Below are 23,993 nucleotides of genomic sequence, written 5' to 3'. Positions count from 1 at the left end.
CACATCACTGCAATCAGCGTCATGGACCTACACTACCAAAACAAAGCCTGTATTGTACAGCTCATCTTTTCATACACCCACTCCATTTTCAAGCACACAACTACAAGTACAGCTATGTGGGACAAGCAAGGACTGGTTATTAATTATGGCTTTATTATTTTTATAGGTATTGCAAATGTCACTGCATTCCCAAAGTATATGGGAGGTTTCTAGATACTAGCTACTTATTAGTTTCTGCTCTTCAATTAAAATACTAAACCCTTTTCCACTGTCAAAACTTAGTGACCTGTGATTTTTTTTTCCTGGGTAACTAGCATAGTTTTGTTAGGCAAACCCCAGGTAACGAGCTGTGGAGACGGCTCTTACTCGGGATTCTATACACAGGCAAATCCAAAAGCTGCTGATTGGTCCTTCCAGGGTGCTGGATGCGGATGTCATCATTTTGAATGGCATCTGCAAGTTCTGCTGGGGTTTCCAGAGTTTCACAAAGTTCAGTGAAAACTGAGGCAACCAGGGAACAACCTGGGAATAATGTGCAGTGGAAACATATCTATGGCAGGTTCAGTATGACCTGGAAAAATCCAAGCTAAAGAATCCCAGGGCAGAGTTGGGAATGGATTGGATGGAAAAAAGGTATTAGAAATGCGTAGGTTTCGAATTAAGTGAAGTATGCCATTTCAATACATTAAATAACCAGTGACACCTTTTAGATGGGCACTGCAAAATTAACAGAAGCAAGATAAATGGAGATCGCAAGTGGTTGATCTAATGGCTGGCATCAGATCTGCCTGGAAGAAGATGTATTAAAATTAAATTAAATGATTATTATTATTCATTTTTTAAAGCACCAACACTTCCACTAGGCTCTAAAGCACAAACGGTTTTGCAATTAAATTACTTATTTGTAAATTGAAATAAAAGTGGGTATTAGATACACTCTATTATAGTCCACCTAGCCAATTAGGTAAGGCAGTTTAATTGATTTGTTGGCACCTAACACAAGGGGCGGCCACAGGAGCAATTCAATTATTCCCCCTTCATGGGCACGAATGCAGTTTGTGCGCACTTATTAATACTGGGTTTAGCGCAGAAAAGCAGTTAAACACATCTAAAGTATTGTTTATCGCACATTTCAGCTCTATACCTCAGGGCGGCGAGCTGAAAAATTGTCCCGCCATGGCTATTCACAACCAAACGGAATGACAACTGACTTGCTTCATCGGGCACCATCTAGTGGCAGCCATGGGGTAGAAGAACTGAATTGCTCCCTTAAGGGCCATACACACTTGACGATATTGGTCTCCCTGTCATTTGCGATGCGCACTCCCGTGCATCATTAACGAACCCCTCCCTCATCCAAGCATGTCCAGACGAGGGAGGTCATCGTTAAAGACGGCCATGCTGCAGTACGGACGTCGCTCCACCCCCCCACCTCCCTTCATTCACCGTGGAGCAGGCATCGCAAGTGTGTATGAAATTGCCAATAACAGCCTCCACCAATATCTGCGGTGGGGGACATTGTTAAGTGTGTATGGGCCTTTAGAGTTCATCTAACTAATTAATTCATGTAAGGGTCTTTTATAGGAGGGACCCGGGATCAGGGCTCTATTTACCATATAGGAAAAACCAAGACCCAAATTTGAGTCAGCAAATTAAGGTTGTGTAGTTAATTTAATTTATATTGCCATCTGGTTCCTGCCATTAACCTATTATTCTGGATAGAACAGGATGTTACAGGTGGATAGGGGAGGGGTTCGTTAATGATTTACGGGAGTGCACATCGCAAATGACAGGGAGACCAATAAGAGCAGGATGTTAGAGATGATAGAAGAGCAAATAGGGCATACTGTAATTTAGAGAACACAATATAAACTCCCAAAAATTAGGGCAACATCTCACTCAGTCCAGGTAAGTTTTTAAAACAATTTATACCCTTATTTTAAAAGTAATCTTTAGTGACCAGTATGTGCACATGTCTGGAGGTCGCAGGTCATGGAGTGAAACCTCACCACTGCTCAGCGCTCAAAAATTAGCGCTTATAATAGGGACATTGACAAGAGATTATCCTGACATATTATAAGTCTTGGCAACAAGCCATTTGTTCTCCGTGAGCCAACGGCTGTTACACAATCTAGGAGCTTAACCTGTGCCAAGCACCACTGAATACAGGTAAGATGAACTAGCCCGATAGAGGCTTCTGCAAAAGGAGTTTAATTCCACTACCCTGACCCTTGGTGAAATTCCAATATTCTTACATTACATGATCTCTTGTGTAAAGCACCTGTAGGAATATGCTCCTTTTATGCAAGTGGTGTACAGACCTTCTGTACATGTTCACTGATCCTAACAAACAAAAGAGAGAGGGAAGCACTTTATCCATATACAGATTCTGACATCTACTGTATATTGTTAGATTGTGGAGTATTTTAGCCACCTCCACAAGAAACCAAATTTATTTCACAAACAAATTATGCTAAAATGTGTAATATACAATGCATTTACCCCAAATTATCCTTTGTAGGCACTTGGCAGCCAAGATGTTTGCCAGCTATAGAGTGTGAGATCCCCTCATAGCAAACCAGCGATAATAGGAATAAATACAGGTTGAGTATCCCTTATCCAAAATGCTCAGGAACAGGAGAATTTTGGATAACTGATTATTCTATATTCTGGAATATTTTAATATTTCAATGATTTATTTTGAAGTATCTTGCATTTATGCTGTATAAACACATCAAGCACACGAAATACACACAAATATTTTTCATTTATTTGTTCAAAAAACAAGGTTTCAAATCGTAAGTAAACACCGCAGACCATCGCATGCATAACCATAACAGCCGCATGCCCACCAAACAGGCCCCCCTTACAGGCATGAACAGCGCCAGGAGGGCGTTCAGTGTCCCCTACGGATTCGGAGAAAGGGAATTAACGGCGAGTACCAAATTCCTATTTTCTCCTTCATCCTTGGGGACACTGAAGTACTACGCTGGGGACGTCCCAAAGCCATCCCCACGGGCGGGAAGGCACTGGTCACCCTCCAGCACAGCTCGGCCAAAATGTGAAGAAGAGGCCGCAAAAAGTATCAAACCTATAAAATCTTAGAAAGGTATTCGGGCCGGACCAAGTGGCCGCCCTACATAACTGTGGGAGAGATACTCCCTGCGCCGCCACCCAGGATAACCCTACCGAACGAGTAGAATGAGCGGAAATTCTTGACGGCGGTAATAGAGAGATGCATGTATGCCTGCTTAATTGTGAAACAAATCCACCAAGCCAGAGTTTGTTTGTATGCCGGTCAACCACGCATAAAGAACAAAAAGCAAATCCGACTTTGAGGTCTTTTGTTCTTTCCACATAAACCCGCAAGGCCAAACAGCATCCAGAGATGCTGAATCTCCTGTCAAGGTCGGAACAATAGGCTGATTTAGATGATATGCCGAGACCACTTTTGGCAAATAATCCAACCTGGTGCGCAGTTCTGCCCTATCCGGGTGAAATATCAAATAAGGTGATCCACACGAGAGAGCACTAAGGCCAGAGACTCGTCTTGCCGAAGCCAAGGCCAAAAGCATTACAGTTTTCCAAGTGAGCAAGCGTAAAGGGATTCCAGCGGTTCCAAGAAACTTGATTTGAGATAGTAAAGTACAAGAGGCAGGTCCCAGTGGTTGGAGCCGGAGAACCCCATTCAGAAAGGTTTGAACCTCCGGAATGATTGCCAAGCAACGATGAAAAAAAGGATTGACAAGGCTGAGACTTGTACCTTTAGAGAACCAAGGCGAAGGCCTGCTTTAAAGCCGGACTGCAAGAACCAACGTAAACGGGACAGGCAAAAAACAGCTGTAGGTAACTTCCGGCGTTCGCACCAAGACATGTAAGCTTTCCATATACTGTAGTAATGGCGGGAAGTCACTTCCTTCCTGGCCCTCATCATGGTAGGAATTACTGATTTTGGAATTGCCCATCTGCTCAACAGCGCGGCCTCAACAGCCACACCGTCAAACGCAACCGCCGAAATCCGTGGTAAACGAATGGTCCCTGTTGTAGTAGGTTGTCTCTTGGAGGAAGATGCCAAGGGTGATCTATCAGGAGCCCCTGAAGACCGGCATACCAAGGACGATGAGGCTGATTCGGAGCTACCAATATCACCGTGGTCTTTTCCCGTTTTATCCGTTTGAGTACTCGCGGAAGTGACGGAAATGGTGGGAACAGATAAATTAGGGTGTAGTCCCACGATGCGGTCAGGGCATCGATCGCAACTGCCGCTGGATCTCGAGATCTGAAGCAATACCGAGGAAGCTTGTGATTGTGTTTCGAGGCCATCATGTCTATTAGGGGCAACCCCCAACGTTGGACAATCTGGGAGAAACTTCCGGGTGGAGAGCCCATTCCACTGGGAGGACATCCTGGCGACTGAGATAATCCGCCTCCCAGTTGTCCACTCCTGAGATAAACACTGCTGAAAAGGCCTCAGCCTGGCGCTCCGCCCATTGAAGAATCGGGCGCACCTGCTGCATTGCCCTGCAGCTTCGAGTACCACTTTGGCGATTGACATACGCCACAGCTGTGGCATTGTCTAATTGTAGCCGAACCACTCGCCCTCTGAGGAGCAAGTCGGTATTCAATAAAGCTAGGCGAATTGCTCGAAGCTCCAGGATATTTAAAATCGGTAACTTTGCCTCCTGAGGGGACCAACGACCCTGGAAATTATGTCCCAGCACCACAGCTCCCCAGCCCCTGAGGCTGGCGTCCGTCGTGATGATAGTCCATTCCCAGACTCCAAAACGACGTCCTTCTAACAGATTGGGTGTATGAAGCCACCACTGCAGAGATAGGTGGCTGCAAGGTGCCAGCACTACTCGCCTGTGCATGTGCACATGTGAGCCTGACCACTGTTTGAGAAGGACGAGTTGAAACGTCCGTGAATAAAAACGGCCGAACGGGAGGGCGTCGAAATAAGCCACCATTTTGCCCAAAAGGCGAATACAGAGGTGTACTGATACTCTCTGAGGCCGGAGTACCTGTCTGGCCAAGTCCTGAAGAGAAAGGATCTTGTCAATAGGCAGAAAGATCCTCTGTAACGTAGTGTCCAGAATTAGTCCCAGAAACAGGATCCGTTGATTTTTTGTAATTTAGGATCCAGCCATGTTGAATTAACACTTGAATTGACTGAAGTAACTGGTCTTTGGACGAGGCCTTGATCAAAAGGTCGTCCAAGTAAGGGACAATATTGACTCCTTTTGTATGCAGCAAGGCGACCATGACCGCCATTATTTTGGTAAATAGGCGTGGTGCAGATGATAGGCCGAACGGCAGTGCCCAAAACTGGAATCGTTAATTCTTGATCGCAAACCGCAGGAATTTTTGATGATGCTCGTAAATGGGACATGCAAATAGGCATCCTGGATGTCCAAGGATGCTAAAAATCCCCCTGGTTCCAGACCGGCCACTACAGAGCGTAGTGACTCCATTTTGAACTTGTGGTAAACTATGTACCTGTTCAAGATTTTCAAATTTAAGATTGGGCGTACCGACCAGTCTGGTTTCGGCACCAGAAAAAGAGGAGAATAAAAGCCTTCTGTGTGGTGTCCCGCAGGAACTGGCATAATTACTCGGGGGGATAACAACCGTTGAATCTCGTGCAGAAGTAAAGTACAGTTCTTTTCCATGTGGGAAGTTCCATCGTGAAAAACTGCTGAGGAGGGGGATAAGCAAAGTCTAGTTTGTATCCTTGAGAAATGATTGAAAGAACCCAGTTGTCCTTGCCGGATTTCTTCCAGGTGTCCTGAAAATCCAGAAGCCGGGCTCCTAATCTGGGGTCCCCCAGGTAGGAAGGAAGGCAGTCATGCTACTGGTTTTTCTGGCTGTTTGGAGTTGGGACGCCGGTTGGCAACGGTGGTTGGTGGTTGTGCCACCAAAAACTCTGCCTCTACCCCGAGAAGGTGCAAAGGATCCCCTAGACTTTCCCCTGAATTTTGGGGCACCTCGAAAGGAACGAAAGCATGGGCCTTGGTAGGATTTATTTTGCGGTGGGGCTGAGGAGGGGAGGAAGGTGGACTTTCCTCCTGTAGCTTGAGCAATTAGCTTGTCCAGCTCAGGCCCAAACAAAACCTCCCCCGTAAAGGGTAGGGCTTCCACCGCCTTTTTTATGTCCACTTCGGCCTGCCAGAATTTTAGCCATAGGGAACGTCTGGCCGTAACCGATAATGCTGAAACTCTGGCAATTAATGCTGCTGAGTCTCTTGCAGCCTCCCCTATTTAAACAGCAGATTCACGCATATGATCCGCTAATAAAGCCAAATAGTCTAGCGAACGTTGTTCCGCAAGACCCTTGGATATTTCCGCTGCCCATTTCTCCATGGCCCTGCTGACCCAGGAAATTACAAAAATAGGGCGTAGACTTACACCTGCTGTGGTGTAAATAGGTTTTAGACCTGATTCTAAACGTCTGTCAGGTGCATCTTTTAATGCCACCTCCCCAGAATGGGAAGAGCTGCCTTCTATGAAAGCTTTGACACCGAAGCGTTTGCCAATGGCGGGTTCTCCCATCTGGCCCTCGCCTCTGGAGAGAAGGGGTATGACACCTTAAAACGTTTTGACAGTTGAAACTTTTTACCATGGATTCTGGAAAGGTAACTATGGGTTTTGTGGAGCGGCTGAATATAGACACCACGGCTGGAGGATCTGGTTCAGCTACATTTAGGGTAAATTTAATAGCCTGAATGAGGGCTTCTACCCCCTGAGGCCCTTCCTGGGAATCCTCCTCCACAGGGGGAAGGGGCTCCTCCTGGAATTCACCTTCCTCCTGTTCAACCTCTGAAGTGTCAACCTGCAGTAGTAAAGGAACACTCCTCTTTTTGGGAGGAGGGGGCCCGCTCACAGGCTGCGAGGGTGCCCTGGCTGACCTTTCTAGGGAGTCCACAGATTTGATCAGATTCCTGGCCCAGGAGGGCTCTGCGGAACTGATAGAGGTCAACCGTGTATGTAAAATTTCCCTGTCCCTACGGGACGCTGCCAGCTCTGATAAAAAGTGTGGATAAAACACTGGTGACCCCTTCAGCATTAAGGAGGGAGGAAGGTTTCTGTACAACATCCCCTCCATAACAATCTTTACACATAGACACAACCTTTATGTGCTGTGTACATTGTTCATTGCACACAGTGCAAATAAACAGCTTTTGGGAGACCTTGGAGTGAGAACTCTGTGAAGGCTTAACAAGCACACACACACACACCCCACAAACTTCCCAAACATTCACAGACTTTCCCAAACTAGATTGAAAGGGAGCAGTGAAGAAGGGAAGAAAACAATAGGGGGAGAGGAGCCTGCTTTCCCCGAATTGAGCCCACTAACACAAGTTTTTCTCCAGCCGGGTAATCCTATAAGGAAAGTCCCCTGTCACTCACCCAGCGCAGTATCCACAGCTTGAGGAGGAGGAGAGGCGCCTTGATGTCCTGTCCTGGAAGTGTCCGTGGAGGCACACCAAGCAATGGGAAACAGCGTGGGCTGGAAATGGCACGGCACAGCGCCAGACGGAGGGGAAGAGGAGTTTTACTCCGCCCCTTCCGTCCCGCTCAGTGCGCGCTGTTAGCAGCGGCAATGATTGACAGCTCTCCCTGCCGGACAGTGCGCTACGCTGTCCAGCCGTCACCCTGCTTCTCTTGTCCCTTGACCCCCTGGCGAGTGATGCGGCCATGGACCCGTAACACTAGCCGCGGGCAGCTGTGGCGGGTCCCCGGCGCCGATGCACCAGTGGCTGGGGTCAGCAGCGTGTACCGCAGGCAGTGCCGCTCTGACGCCCGGAGGGCATTCCACGAAGCAGGCAAGCCAGTAGGGTCCCCTGGCTGCCTGTGCCACTTAAAAACACAATAAGAGCCCATATAGAAGGAGCCCCTGCCCAGGGACCCGACTCCTCCGGGCACTTAACTAAGACTGGGGTCTGAGGGGAGGAGCCATGCTACACTTCAATTTCTTAAAGTGCCGACTCCTCCAATACACCACTATCCCCAGCGTAGTACTTCAGTGTCCCCAAGGATGAAGGAGAAATATATGCATATATAATTTTTCAAATTAAAGGAAAGTTTCTCCGCAGAGAATAAACATGGACACTTTTCATGCAGTGTTATACCACCACAGCAGTAATGGCTGCCAGACAAAAAAAAAAAAATTCATATATTCTGAGAAAACAACTTCTGGAACAGAATGCTACAATGGAACCATAGAATACAGGTACAGCATGACCTCAATACCATCCATTGCTGGGGCAACTTCACAGGTCAATATGTGAACAATTCATATAAATATTCCCAGCTGAGATGGAGGTTTTAAAAAGCACTCAGCATCTCTTCAGCGTAATAACCACTGCATGACATCAGCTACACGGTTCAAAATTAGGGGTGAAGCTTAAAACATGTGTTTAAGCAATTTCTTGGCAAAGAAGTTCAACACGTGGCTTCTACATTTTGTGTGAATACCTGTAAAGTTCGATTTAGCAGGGTGCCATGCCCTGTCCACTTTATAAACTTAATGCATTATCTACAAACAGCATTTTCTCACTTCCAGCTTGAACCATTTCACAGTCTTTCATCCTCTCCAATCCACCAATCCACAGGATCTGCCCTATAACAAAACGACAGCAATGACCTCCTTGCTGTCAAACACAAAGGCCGATACTCTGCTGCTTTTGACAGTGGGGACCACCCTCTTTTTCTGCAAGTCCTCCACTCTCTTGGTCTGCATGTTACTGCCTTCTCCTGGCTGTCCTCCTACCTCTCTGACCAGTATCTCTTTATCTCCTCTCAAGACTCCACTTCCCACACATACAAAAACTATAAGCATCCCTCAATCATCGGTTCTTGGACCACACCTATTCTCCCATAACACATCCTCTTTGCAGGAGCTCTTTTGGCCTTCCATATCATCTCAACGTTGGACATTTATTATTATTTATTAACAGTCTCTTATATAGTGCACACATATTCCGCAGCACTTTACAGAGAATATTTGAACATTCACACCAGTCCCTGCCCCAGTGGAGATTACAATCTATATTCCCTACCACATGTACACACAGACATTCTAAGGTTCATTTTTGTTGGGAGCATAATTAACCTACCAGTATATTTTTGGCGTGTGTGAAGAAATTTGAGCACCCAGAGGAAACCCACGCAAGCACAGGGAGAATATACAAACTCCGCACAGTTAGGGCCATGGTGGAAATCGAACCCATGACCTCAGTGCTGTGAGGCAGTAATGTTAACAATTCCACGTCCGTGATGCCCCGGATTTTATATATCTATATCTCTATCTTCAACCGTGTCTCTGCTAATTCATCCTGGATGTCCAAGCATTTTTTTTTTAAACTTTACAAATTTAAAAGATTTTATTATTTTCCCCAAGCTCCAAGAATAACCTCACCTCCTACAGTTTTATTATCATCTCTAGCCAGCAAGTGCAAAGTCTTGTAACTATTCTTAGACATTGAGAGGTAGATCTATTAAGTGTCAATATGGTGGGGATGAAAGTTACCCCGTAATTTGTGCTCAGATACTGCTTCCACCCGACGTATTACACTGGCGGTGTGCGCCGAATGACAAGGCACTGTGTGTTACGGTCTTTATTGTCACGATTTAAAAGATACCACTCCGATATGAAGGGCAATGTATGAATGGTTTGAATTCAACAGCTGCAGGTATTGTTGCCCTATCTCCACAGAAGGTGCCACCTCTGGGGAGCATGTAATATCTAATGAGAGTAGCAAGATCTTGCACATGAGCATTGGGGAACCAGCCAGGCAGGGAGACCCAGCACATCAACACTAAGCTGATGTGTTTAAGCAGGGATGGCCAGAATGGGGAGGGTGGGGAATTTTGACTCCTCCGCTCTTGCAGACAAGATGTTTATACATCCTGTTGGTGTAGCTTCCTGCTTGGCCTCAGTAGTGCTGCTTTCAGAAATGGGTAGGACCCTGCTTTATTACCGTTTAGAAATGCCAGTTCAATAGAACCGGTAAATTTACTCTGACCTTTCAGACTGCACAAATTACCGTTTTAAAACGTCAAAATAACGGGTAAAAAGTACAGTCTTAAAGTGGCATAATAGAGCAAAGCAGGAAGTGCTGTAGGGGCATGGTGAGTGCCAGTATAGTACATCTCCCCCTCACAGTCCTGCTCTTACCACCTCGGAAACATCAAGTGTAAAACACTTATCAGGCTGCCCCAACTTCATCGCTCTCCACTCCAATATATCCTAAATGTTGCCGCCTAGTTCAGGGGTTCTTAAACTCAGTCCTCAGGCCCCCACACAGTTCATGTTTTCCAGGTCACCCAACAGGTGCACTCCGTACTGACTGACATTTTAAAAGAGCCACAGGTAGAGCTAATTATTTCACTTGATTCTGTGAGGAGACCTGCAAAACATGCACTGTGTGGACCGACTTTGAGAACCTGTGGCCTAGTTCATATGCAGACTCCGGTGCAAACATATACAAGTGCAGCATTTCAAATTAATTACAGGCTCACTAACAGTAGACACAATGGGCGGGATGTTCAAACCTCTGTAGCCCAGCTCCGCCCCCCTTCGTCGCTCATTGCATACATAATTATCGCATATGCTCTAACATATGCGATAATTATGGCAAAGGACAGCTCTTGCGTTAAAAGCGGTCCTTTGCGGTGAGAGTCAGCTGGTCTGTCGGCTCTACCCTCCCTCCCTCTCTTACCCGGCGCTGCTGCGCCGGGCTCTCCTCCTCCCTGCACCCGGAAGAGGATCATAGTGCAGGGAGGAGGAGGTCACAGGTTCGGGCAGCCCGAACAAAGGTGAGGGGGGGGGGGGGGGGGTGTCGGTGGGTCGCGTTAGAAGAAAAATCTGGCAATGCCCCTCATCGCGGTAACCCGGTGGGGGATGCTTAGAGCATCCCAAAATGCGTTAAAAATCCAGATAACGGGGTTTTTACTGCATTTTTAGTTTAGAGAATCTCCCAACATCTGCATGTCTATTTGTATAACCCAGACAATAACATTATTTAAAAAACATTTACATATTTAAAATACAAACATGAAAGAAACTGGCAGCAAAAAATCTTATTGGCTTTGGATAGTATAGCCAACATTTCAACCAAAGTAGCAAAACAACAAAAGTAGCATTAAAGGGTTGATTTAATTGGCTGCTAACCCTGTGATAATAACCAGGAATAAAGCACGGATTAAAACAATTATGCAAAAGTAAGCACACACTATGGGCACACATATCGGTTCCTGCATACACATCAGAAGGATCTAATGAAGGATGCAGAGACCACTGTTCTGTCCTTCATTAGGATACACTAGGTCACTTGCATTATCAACCATTGGCCATGCAGCATAGTAGACATCGAATTAGACCGCAAGCACCCACATATCGGGCAAACACAATTAACATGTCAGATGTGTCATTTCATTCCGGCTGAACGAAAGGAGGTCACTGATAAAGTCCGGTACTTACCAGCAATATTTAATTTATCACCAGCCCCTATGCTGGGGATCACGGTCGTGGTACCATTTGTGGAGTTTGATCCAGTGCCATTAATTACCAAGGTGTCTACTTTTGACTCCAATTTCCCAATACGCTGCAAGATATTATCCAGAAGAACCGCCAGCGTCTTCTTCAAATCTAAAGTAGAAAGATTATATAAAATCAAACTGTAATAAAATAAAGTACAAATCGGCATGGCTCAATGAGCACAATTTATGTAGCATTACAAAATCAGATAAGCAACATGTCCAAAGCTAAAAAGGAAAATTTGAGTTTCATGTAACAAATAACAATTCACACACAGTATGTATGGTAATTAGAGCTCACCAGTTACTTTATACAAATAAAGTACAAAACTTCAATATTTGAATACAAGGTAATGAACAATCGCTTCACACAACATATCATTACTCATTGCCATATTAATAATGATTCTTTGAATAAACAATGGTCACTGCAGACTACCATATATAAACAAACAGTCTCAGGCAAACTTATGGGCGATTCAGACCTGTACGCTCAGATGGTGGGGGTCTGCGCGTAGGCACAATTCGCAGGTGCAGATCCCCCGCAGCAAACGCCTTTGGCGATATTTAAAATCGCCAGGGTGGACACCCGGCTTTCATGGGTGTGCCCATATAAATGCTGGGTGAGCCCCAGGGAACCCATCCACTCGCAGTGTAGCAAGGGTATTCAGGCAGCGGGGGGGGGGGGGGGGGGTCGCTAGGCACCGAATAAATGCAGCCGTGTGAGCAGCTCTGAATTACCCCCCTAATTTCTCATTTCTTTATTAATAAATAATTAAAAAATATATATATAACCAGTTTCATTATGGAAAGAGAAACTCCTAAATTGTGAATACAGATCTGGCTTTCCCCACTGGAGAAAGAAATAAAACAAAACCATACTTAAAGTCGAGCCTGTGCATGCCTGTAATTAAATCATTAACAACCTGGTATTATCATGCTTTAGATAATACTCTACCAGGCCACAGGGGATGTGTTTGTTCATCTCTTAAATATTTTGCTTAAAATAACAGAGTAAAAAGCAGGATTGTAGTTACAGGCTCTGAAAACGACACAAAAATATGAAATGTCTGTTAATCAGTGAGGGTCCAGACTGCGGGGATCCGGGCAGTGGCGGCTGGCGAGCTATTTGCTGGGCAGGAAATGCTGCTGAATTTGAAAACATTTTGAAAAGACTGTCCAGACGCTGATTGGCTGGACGCTCTCAGCCAGTCTTTTCAATAGGTTTTCAAATTCAACAGTGCTTCCCGCCCCGCTGCCCAGAATAGCGACCAGTCTGGAACCCGCTGCCTGGGTCAGTAGCTTTCACACCAGCCAGTAACCCAGGCTGTTTGCGACAGCGTGTCAGTGTGAATTGATGCAATGTCTCCTCAAGGGGACATCTCTGGAGGGGGGAGTTTGCGCTCTCCTGCTTCGGCAGAGAAGATGTTAATAAATCATGTCGATGTCCCTTCCTGCTTTGCCTCATTAATAAGAAGTCGAAGCAAGAAGAGTTATAGAGGTGCGATTAGCGCCGCTATAATACATCTTGCTCAGCGTTTGAAAAATGTCAGGCTGGAGCCGATTGGTTGGTTGTTGATCAATCTCCATTTTATCACTTTAAACGCTTAGTGCATCTGGCCCATTAAGTACTTTGGGGTAGATGTGTGAAGCAGTGAGCCTGTGGAGAAGTTGCCCATGGCAACCAATCAGCTGCTCTGTATAATTTTATATTATGCAAATTGTAGATGTTACTTCAGTGCTGATTGAAGTTGCCTTGTGCAACTTCTCCTCTGGTTCACTTCTCCTCCCTTATTAGTGCTGGGGAGGGGGAGGGAGGAGAACTAAAAAAAAAAGTTTCAATAAAAACAACCAAGTACAATTTCCTTGAATTTTCTGGGGAAGTAAGTATCTATGAAACACGTTTCAATTAAATCCATCACTGTTCCATGTTGTAACAGCAAAATGTGAATACCTTTTACAGGGCTGGCATGTGCATGCACATATTAACATGACGTACACAATAGGACATCCATCACTTATAATTAATGACGGAGACTGATAAACTATAGGGACCTGCTCAGAGATATCCACTTTTAAATGCGCTGATCAGGGATTAGTAAACAAATTCAAAAGACAGTCAAATCGTTCACGCCTCACAGTTGCGTTCTATATAGCAGTAATTGGGATAATTCTATTGTTGCTTTTTTTTCCATTAAGAAATGGGTGCCTGACTGGCCTATGATTATTTTTGGCTCCCATTACTTATTGCTCCCAAATGCTCCTGGTTTAGGGTTAAGCATTAAAGAGTCTAGACCAGGTAAGATACATGCTGATGAAAATTCAGCTCGGGTGCCTAAAACCTCAACTTACTGTATCGGTCAATTCATTTTATGTAAAAAAACAAAAACAAATGATAAAACCCCCAAAAAGAAAAAAAAAAAAAGAAGAAAGAAAGAAAGAAAGAAAGAAAGAAAGAGAGAAAGAGAGAGAGAGAGGACACGCCACATCCAAAACAAAGATTTTTTTTACCACGCTCCTCTTTCTTCCCCCGATGCATGTGTGAATGAACGCTGAGGTTAAGCAGAAGGAAAGTTATTCAATGTTAAAGAGGAGAGGATAATGTGCAAAACTTGAAAGCTAAAAATAAAATGGCTGTATGACATAACACAACTGCAGTATGTACTGAAGCACAAGGGGACGGATTCACAGTTGGACACAATACTCATGCAAATGTAAAGAAAGTCTGGGGAAATGAAGAAAAAAAAACAAAAACTTGTAGTTTGTTCCCTATTTTGTTGGCCACAAGACAGGTTTCAAACTTCACAATAGCTAGTAAATGTGACGTACTCTTGCAAGTAACAGGAGAAAATGTACCAGGAATACGAGGACGTGTAGCTTCACTGTGAGCACAGAAGACCCTCAAAAACATGGTATATATGACCCAATTCTAATCTGCTCAGTAACATAGAAACATAGAATTTGACGTCTGAGAAGAACCATTTGGCCCATCTAGGGCCTTATTTTGGTTCATTCTTTCTGACAAAATCCTTCTTAGATGGGCAAAACCATGTGCACTGCAGGTGGGGCAGGTGTTACTTGTGCAGAGAGAATTAGATTTGGGTGGGGTTTTACTTCAAAGTGAGATCTATATTGCAGTGTAAAAATAAAGCAGTCAGTATTTTCCCTGCACAGAAACAAAATTACTCACCCAAATCTAATTCTCTCTGCACATGTTACATCTCCCCCCCTGCAGTGCACATGGTTTTGTCCATCTAAGAAGGATTTTGTCAGAAAGAATAAACCAAAATAAGGCCCCTAGTCTGCCCCTTTTTTATCCTTCGGGTAATCTCAACCCTTTTTTAATCCTTATTTCTTTGTAAGGATGTTTATATGCCTATCCCAATCATGTTTAAATTGTTCTACTGTCTTAGCCTCTACCACCTCTGATGGAAGGCTATTCCACTTATCTACTACCCTTTCTGTGAAGTAATACTTTCTAACATTTCCCCTGGACCTACCTCCCTTCAGTTTCAGAGCATGTCCTCGTGTTCTACTACTTCTTTTCCTTTGAAGAAAATTTCCCTCCAGTACTATGTTAAAACCCTTGATATATTTGATGATTTCTATCATGTCCCCCCTTTCTCTTCTCTGCTCCAAACTATACAGGTTAAGATCTTTTAGGGCGGGATGTTATAACATCCGCGGCCCCCCTTCGCCGGACATCGCATTTTTAATAACGGCATATGCTGTAACATATGCCGTTATTAACGCAAGGGACAGCTCTTGCGGTAAGAGCTGTCCCTTGCGGTGCCGGTGCTGGACTTCCGGGTCTGTGACCCGGGAGTCCATCTGCGCATGCGCAGACCCCGGCGCCGGCCGCAGGGCACGCTGGGAGGGATCCGTGACGGATCCCTCAAACAGCGCTGCGGTAAGAAGCCCATAGGCTTCTGCAGGGATTCGCCAGCTTTTGCTGGCGATTCCCTCCGCAGCGCTGACACTGCGGAGGCACAATATAGCATATAGAGATGCGGTAGAAACCCCGAAAACAGGGTTTTTACCGCATCTCTGCTATATAGAATCTCGCCCCTAGTCTTTCCAGGTAAGTTTTGTGATTTAGGCCATGCACCTTTTTAGTTGCCCTTCTTTGTACACTCTCCCATGTCTTTATATCCTTCTGAAGATATGGTCTTCAGAACTGGACACATTGGGGCAGATGTACAGTATTAAGCCTGGAGAAGAGATAAACTGGAGATAGAGTGGAGAAAGAGTGGAGAAAAAGTGAAAGGAGATAAAGCACCAGCCAATCAACTCCCAGCTGTCATTTTCTAACACAGTTGATTGGCTGGTGCTTTATCTCCTTTCACTTTATCTCCAGTTTATCTCTTCTCCAGGCTTAATACATATGCCCCAGTATTCCAGATGAGGCCGTACCAATGACCTATAAAGTGGCATTATTACTTTTTTTTCTGCTACCGATTCCTCTCCCTATGCAACCAAGCATCTGACTAGACTTCCTTATTGCTTTGCTACATTGCTCTCCTGCCTTTAAGTCACTTGGGTTTTTGGAGTCCCAAGTGCATAATTTTGCATTTTTTAGCATTAAACTGAAGTTGCTCTTGACCAATTCTCAAGTTTACCTAGATCATCAGTTATTTAAATTTACACCTCCTGGTGTGTCTACTCTGTTGCATATCTTTGTGTCATCTGCAAAAAGGCATAACTTTCCCTTCAATACCATTTGCAATGTCACTAACAAAGATATTAAAGAGCACTGGTCCAAGTACAGATAGAATGCACTCCACTCCATTTACTACAACGGTCTGTTTCCTATCCTGCAACCAGGTTCTTATCCATTTAATTGTTTTATAATCCAATCCCACACTTTCAAGCTTATTTAGCAGCCTGCGATGTGGGACAGTGTCAAATGCCTTACTAAAATCTAGATACGCCACATCTACTGCCCCCCCCCCCCCCCCCCCCCCCCCCCTTCATCTAGTATTTTGGTCACGGAGTCAAAAAAAAAGTCAATGAGACTTGTTTTGCATGATCTCCCTGCAGTAAAACCATGCTGTTTTGGATCCTGTAAATTGTTTAATTTAAAATATTCCACTATTCTTTATTTTAATAGGGTTTCCATTAATTTCCCTACTACTGATGTTAGGCTCACTGGTCTGTAGTTACTTGCTTCTTCTTTGCTTTCACCTTTGTGCATTGGAACTAGGTTTGCTCTTCTCCAGTCCTCTGGAACTGGATCAGTAAGCGGAGAAGCCTTTCAAGGCCTTAAAAAAAGCGTTAACGAAGCGTGCGCCGGCTAACGGTGTCGCCTACTGACACCCACCTTGACTAGGAATGTATTTTGATTCATGTATTTAACCCACAGGTTTAGCTAGATAATTGGGTACATCCGAGCACCATTGACTGCCACCTCTGACTAGTGAAGACACGGCAACTGCCATTACCTTAGCAGTGTACGTGCCGGTACTATCTGTCAGTGCTTCAGGCTAAAGATCACAGCCTGCGGGAGCTGCACGCCAGGGACTCCTGAGTCTGCAACTATAATTACCGTTTCAAACAGGTTAAGACACGTCAATTATCAGTACATGTGCCAATGCTGCCTGTCAGTGCCTTAACCGGAGATCATCGCTTGTGGGAATTGCACCCCTTTAAACAACTGCCATACCTGACTAGACTAGTCACGGCTACTACATCTACCTTTATGGTTTATCAGTACTTCAAATTTAGAACACAGCTTGTGGGAGCAGGACCCCAGGGACTCCTGAGTCTCCCACAATAACGGGTGACTCCTTTGCAGCTAAAGTGTTGCCACAAGCGGATCTGCAGATATCACGCAGACAAGCGTTTTTACAACCAGATCTCGCTTGCAATTCAAGTGACCTATTACCACTGTTACAGTGTTTATAGAGGCAAATAAAGCTGAGAAACATTGTAGCAATAAAATTTATACTAGAAACTATGCCCTATGTATTAAAGGCACTCAGTGGAGAAAAGGAAAACCTAATTAATTATCATTAAAGGTATACTATTTCCTTCTCCAACCCTATCAGGTGATTTCATTGGCTATGTGTGAATTGCCCCATGTGTAATATATTCTCACTCCCTAAATCCCACTGTCCAACATAAGGATTCTCTTGTATACAAAACACTTGATACTGTTGCAATGTTCTATACATACAGTATGGGTGAAAATAAACCCTGATTAAAGCCAAAGTGCATTCAATATACACGTTGTGACCAATCAGTACAGTTACAAGAAAATCCTATTAGGACAAATGTGGATGTTAAATCACTGTCTCCATTAAGTGATAAAACATGGAGGTAGAGCTCACTCTGTAGCCTGAATATACAGGCCTGATTAACGGAACAACTTTAAAGGGGTACATGTACTAATCTCCACTGGGGCAGCACATGGTCTCCTCTTTATACTGATATTAATATATCATTTACTTGCCACTTGTGTGCAGGACATACCCTACCTTAACTAGCTATTAAACAACAAAGGACACAGACACAATTCTGATTGAAATCAAATATATAATATATACAGTGTTCAGCACACTACAACCTGGTTACCAGTTCCATTTCCCTAGTGCAGTGCGTTGTCAGTAGGCCACCAACCTTTTAAAACACTGCTTACCTTACCTAAATGTTGCTTGTGCGTTTGTCATATTTTGCTTATCTTAACTCAATAACTTATTAAAAGTTAAATTTGAATTGAATAATTAGGTGCACCACACCAACGACAAACCTTTCCTCCCCTTTTGTTTCTCTCATTCAATTTTGTCTCGGTAGCACCCCTCCCATATTAATCTGGATATCCAGAAAATAATTTTTCTACATATAATAATTGGGGGGTCCTTTTCTTTTCTTCCTCAAAGATTCTAATGAGGTCCTGTGCGTGCGGGTAACAAACCCCTTTGTTTCTTTTATTTAAACAATTTAACTGCATTTATTTGTCCATTTTCCTGAGTTTGCGGGGAAACGGTTGTCATACAGTACCAGATTGTCCGTCCAACCAGCCAACTAGTTGAGCAATATTTAATTGATCATTTTTATTGCTCCAATTAGTGTTGCATACAAGTAAAAGTACAGCGTACTTTTTGCTTATTTCACCTCATCAATCACAGGAGATTCCGAGACAAAATCTCGGCACCAGAATACAAATCGAGTCTGAAGAAGCTATTCAATTGTTGCTAAATCTGAAAAGATGATGGCTATCTAGATAAACTGCCTTTTTTGCAAGTTGCGTAGGTCAGAAGAGGACCTCACATTTGCCACCTTGCCCAAGGAAGAACGCCTTTAGTGGACGAAAACATTCCTAGAAGGCAGAGTCCCCAACAATTCATCATAAATATGTCACCCCTGGATATAGCGATAAAGCTGTATACTGTACATCATCTATATCTACACTTAAGTGATCTGTGTTTCTTCTGCCACTGTAAATTTTATTGTGGGGAATTACATTTTCATTGCAGTTCCCAGGTTAAGTCCCTGAAGCTATTCAACTGAGTGCACGGTGTCTGAAACGTAAGCAGATGCACCTTCCCACAACTAATGCCCAGAGCTTAGTCGCAATAAACTACATCTCCATTGGTTAAGTGCTGTGGAGAGTCACGACAGGATTTAGCTCCCAGGCTAATCCAGCAGCAAGTCCCATGACTAACACATGGTAAGCACTGAGGGTGCAAAAAGAAATCTGCATTAAGTGCACGCTCTGGGCTTTAAAACGAGTGGAAACTGCATAGCTCCAGGCACTTAACCTAGAATCTAGGTGGGACATTTCTGAACCACTCTGAGCACTTAGGGCCTTATTCTCGTTCACTCTGACAAAATCCTTCTTAGATGGACAAAACCATGTGCACTGCAGGGGGGCAGATGTAAAATGTGCAGAGGGAATTAGATTTGGGCGAGTTACTTTGTGTCTGTGCAGGGTAAATACTGGCTGCTTTATTTTTACACTGCAATATAGATCTCACTTTGAAGTAAAAGCCCACCCAAATCTTATTCTCTCTGCACAAGTAACATCTGCCCCACCTGCAGTGCACATGGTTTTGTCCATCTAAGAAGGATTTTGTCAGAAACAGTGAACTAGAATAAGGCCCTTAATCTGTGAGCTAAAAACCTGTGTTAAGTCCAGTGGCTAAAAGTGAATATGCCCTGTCAGTCAGTGACAACATACTGTATACTGCACAGACATCACCACCCAGGAATTTAAATGTTGCTCATGAGAAGGGGGCATTTTAACTGGAGAAGGGGCCTGTACAGTCACCATCCAGGCCTCCTCCTCCCTATCCAACAGAAAAGGGGTGTGGCACAGGGTTCTGACAGTCGGGATCCAGACAGTCATTAGCCAGAGGTCGGGATCCCGACTGGACGGACTCAGACAGCGTGGCAAGCGCAACAAAGCCCCTTGCGGGCTCAATGCGCTCAACACGCTGCGGGCACGGTGGCTCGCTACGCTCGCCACCTATTCTATTCTCCCTCTATGAGGGTAGTGGACCTCCACAAGGGAGAATAGCCGGTGGCCGTCGGAAACCCGTGCATCGGTATTTTAACAGTCGGGATCCCGACATCGGGTAAATGACTGTCGGGATCCCGACTGTCGGGACCCCGTCCGGCACCCACAGAAAAGAGACTAGACCGGACTAACACTGTGCTTTAGTCATGCGTGACTCTCCAGGAAATTGTCCACTGTGTATGTTCTAGCTCATGCAGATTGCAGTGATTTGTACAGTACTGCTAAGTAAAGGGTCTGGGTCATTTTTCAAACCAGGCCTGTAACTTCATGTTTAGGAGCTGATTGGCCGGTGATAAAAACCAGACACATTGGGGCAGATGTACTAATCTGCCTATAACGTTTTGAGAATAACGAGTCCCGCTTCTCCAGCATAACGTGGAGAAGCGGGCAAACGTTATAGGCAGATGTATTAACCCCCCCCAAAGCCGATAAGGAGAGACGTTATCCCCAGCGTTAACGGCTCTCCTTATCGGCTCCCTCGCCGCCCCGCACATGCGCAGTCGCCGTCGCCCCCCCTGCCCGGGTTACTGGGCATGCGCGAGATCTCGCTAAAACCGCGAGATCTCCAGCGCAGCCCAAGCCAGACGCAGGGCTAGCGTTGTCCCCATAGTGGGGGATAGGACAATGCTAGCCCTGAGCTGGCGAAGCGGCCGGGGTGAATTAACGCCTTGAAGGCTGTTAATACATCACCCCGGCCGTTAATCCCTGGGGGGGGATTGCAGGGACAGCCCCACCGAGCGTAACTCGGCGGGCTGTCACTAGCGCACGTTAGGTGAGCTAGTAATACATTAGGACAGACGTAACCCCCCCCCCCAGTTAACCAGCGTTAAGTGCATTTTTGCACTTAACGCTGGTTAATACATCTGCCCCTTTATCACTTCACCGAGCTTAATAAATCTGCCCCTCAGAGTCTATGATCTAGCCTCCTCAAAACTACAGTTGCAGGAGATCAGTTCCAAGTGCTGTGCACAGATTCTCTGGCATATATTCAATGCCGTGGGCGAGCGGTGACTGCGAGCAGGACTTTTTGCTCGCAGTCACCGCTCACCCTGTCAGTATTCAACTGACCCCCCTCATTCGCAAATTCCCCCTCGCTCCGTTTTTTTGAGCGAGGGGGAATTTGCGAATGTGCCTCCAAAAGCTGCGAGAGCCGAGGCTAATTACAGCGAGTTTGCTGCACTAGCCTCGGCTCTCGCAGTTTAGGGGAATCCTCGCAGTTCTGTGACAGCGAGGATTCCCCCGGAACGTTGCATAGTGCGAGTGGCCGGCGCGGGGGTTAAACTGCGAGGATCACTGGTTTTCTGTGATCTTCGCAGTTTAACCCCCTCGCCAGCCGCTCGCACCGGCATTGAATACCTGCCTCTGAGGTCGGCAGAGGCAGAGCCAGGAAGTGACATCATAAAGGCACCAGCGACCTCCCGTCACATATAGAAAAAGAGAGGGCCAAATCTCCAACCACAAAACAAGCAACAGAAATTCCCTGGGGAGTCACAATAGGGACCAAACAGACTTCTGGGAACAGCCTAAGCCCCTGCACTTAGTCTGGGGGGTGTTCTTGGCATGTTTTTTCTCAGCAGACTATGGAACATTATAGCAGCCATACAGATGAAAAGGATTTTTTTTTTATTATTATTATTAGGATTTCATAGTAAAGTAGTAAAGTAGTGGAACTGAAATAGGTTAGTGGCAACAGTCCATACAACCTGAAACCGAGAGTTATTATTCTGGAATCCAGTGTTAAGAAAAGACTATTTGGCAAAAACAATCCTCGCTGCTCCCAAGGAGCACTACTGGAAAATAGATATAAGAAGGGAGTGGGGAACGTGCCAAAGCTCTGGGCTGCAGACCAAGATGCAGAGTCCAGCAGTGATATTTTATTAATGAGCTCAGTCTCCGGCAGCTCCCTGAATACTCTATAGTTTCATCTTCATGCACCAATGTTTACACCCTACCCCTGCCCTAATAAATCGTAGTGAGGAGGATTATACTAGTCACTATTGAGGAGATTAGCAGCAAAATACTGCATGCTAGGAGGATAGAGACGGGGGTAAATGGAACAGTCTACAAATTGCAAAAATAAGAGAGGTCCTGGCAAGTCTGCCTGATTGTTTCAAAGAGCATTCATTTAAATGGCAAAACTAACTCTCTGCAGGTCACAGGAGTATAGCCAGTTTCCATTTATCTCCAAGGTTACGATAGAGGGGCTCAACGATATCTACATCAACCACTAATGGTCCATCGTGACTAACGCTACACCTAAAAATGGTCGACATGCCATAGGTTGATATTGACACGAGTTTTTCACATTTTATTTTATGCCCACGCCGACATAGACACCGTATCCGCTTGCAATGCTTCAAGCATGCTCACTCTATGCCCACTTGGATAGTAAAATGTGAATTAAGTCGGGCTAAACAAAAAAAAAAACTTGTTTGGACCTTTTGAATGTCCATGTTAAACTTCAAGCTTGTTTCGACCCATGGTATGTCGACCATTGTAGGTGTTGACCTAGTCACTGTCAACCATTAGTGGTCCACTTAGTGACTGTTGACCTAGACCTGGGGTAGCCAACTCCAGTTCTCGAGAGCTACCAACAGTTAATGTTTTCCAGATCTCCTCACAGAATCACAAGTGAAGTAATTAGCTCCACCTGTGGCTCTTTAAAAATGTACCAGCTAGTAATGAGTGCACCTGTGCAGCAGCTAGGTTGTCTGGAAAATGTGAACTGTTGGTAGCTCTCGAGGACTGGAGTTGGCTACCACTGACCTAGACATTGGCGACCCAGGGACCGGACACCCTCTGCAAAGGGTAAGGCATCCTCCTCCAATAGGTTTAGGAAGTACAGCATACAGTATATGTACAGAGCTGCATTTTACTTTACCCCCTTATATAGGTGCATAGCTTATTACACTTGGTAATATAGTCGTATAGTAGATGTGTGGGATAGCCTCATGGAGCCACTAACTGCAGAGTGAACTGTGTGGGGTCCTGAGGACCAAGTTTGAGAACCCCTGCACTAGATAAGCCAAGCTATAAATGTACTAGCATTTTCCCACATTTTCAAGGCTTGTAGTGGCCATATAATAAGGTTATTTATTAAAAGGTCAGATGTATCATGAATACACTTTGCGTTATTAACAAGAAAATTAATTTGCCCAAATGAGAGACTTATTTAGGACAATGGTTAGGAAACAAAAAAAGGCCAATGTGGTACTAGAAATATGACAGAAGAAAAAAAAAAATCAACACAGATCAGTAACCCTTCTATTGCCGCATTGTAGTGTCATTTCTGCTGACATTCTTCAGTAACGCCGGCCGTAATATCCACAATGTACAGAGGATTTTTGCTCAATAAAACTAGACAGACAACACTAACGAGGAAACAATCTGTCTGAAGGGAGAAAATATAGATCTCACCAGTTTGCATTCCTTTGTCCCAGTAAAAAAAAAAATATATATATATATATATATATATATATATATATATATAAATATAAATATATATATATATATATATATATATATATATATATATATATATATATATATATATATATATATATATATATATATTTATTATGACCACACTTAACTATGTCCAAATGCCTGCAGCACACATCCTGACTGAGGTGTGTCCAGCCATAGTGCTTTCCCCAGTCTCACTGACTGACTCCAGCAGCCATCCTGGCATCCCTCCCTTTCACAGAATATATAATTGGGAAAGACTAGGGGGTCTATACATGAAGCAGTGAAAAGAATAGAGAAGGGATCCCTTGGAGTTGATTGGTTGCCATTCCCACTAGTTTCTCGGTTTCATGAAAAGACCCTTAGATATGTATCTAGTACAGCACACAAGCACAATAAAGTTTAAAAAAAGAATAACTAAACAATAATAAGAGGATCGCCAAGACTGTGACATTTCCCCAAAACGTATGGA

The 23,993-nt window shown here is 44.6% G+C and overlaps 1 protein-coding gene across 2 annotated transcripts in view; it reads right to left on the bottom strand.

Moving 5' to 3' along the window:
* Positions 1-23,993, bottom strand: part of MGAT5 (alpha-1,6-mannosylglycoprotein 6-beta-N-acetylglucosaminyltransferase) — a 131,021-nt gene that overhangs the window by 84,812 nt on the left and 22,216 nt on the right. For both annotated transcript variants that reach the window (XM_083153813.1, XM_083153814.1), the window contains exon 3: positions 11,483-11,650. In XM_083153813.1, coding sequence (XP_083009939.1) covers positions 11,483-11,650 — 168 coding nt within the window. The remainder of the gene's footprint in view (positions 1-11,482; positions 11,651-23,993) is intronic.

This window comes from Crinia signifera, chromosome 7 (genome assembly GCF_055691185.1).
Source record: "Crinia signifera chromosome 7, ASM5569118v1, whole genome shotgun sequence".
NCBI lineage: Eukaryota > Metazoa > Chordata > Amphibia > Anura > Myobatrachidae > Crinia > Crinia signifera.
This window is presented reverse-complemented; position numbering and strand designations above follow the sequence as displayed.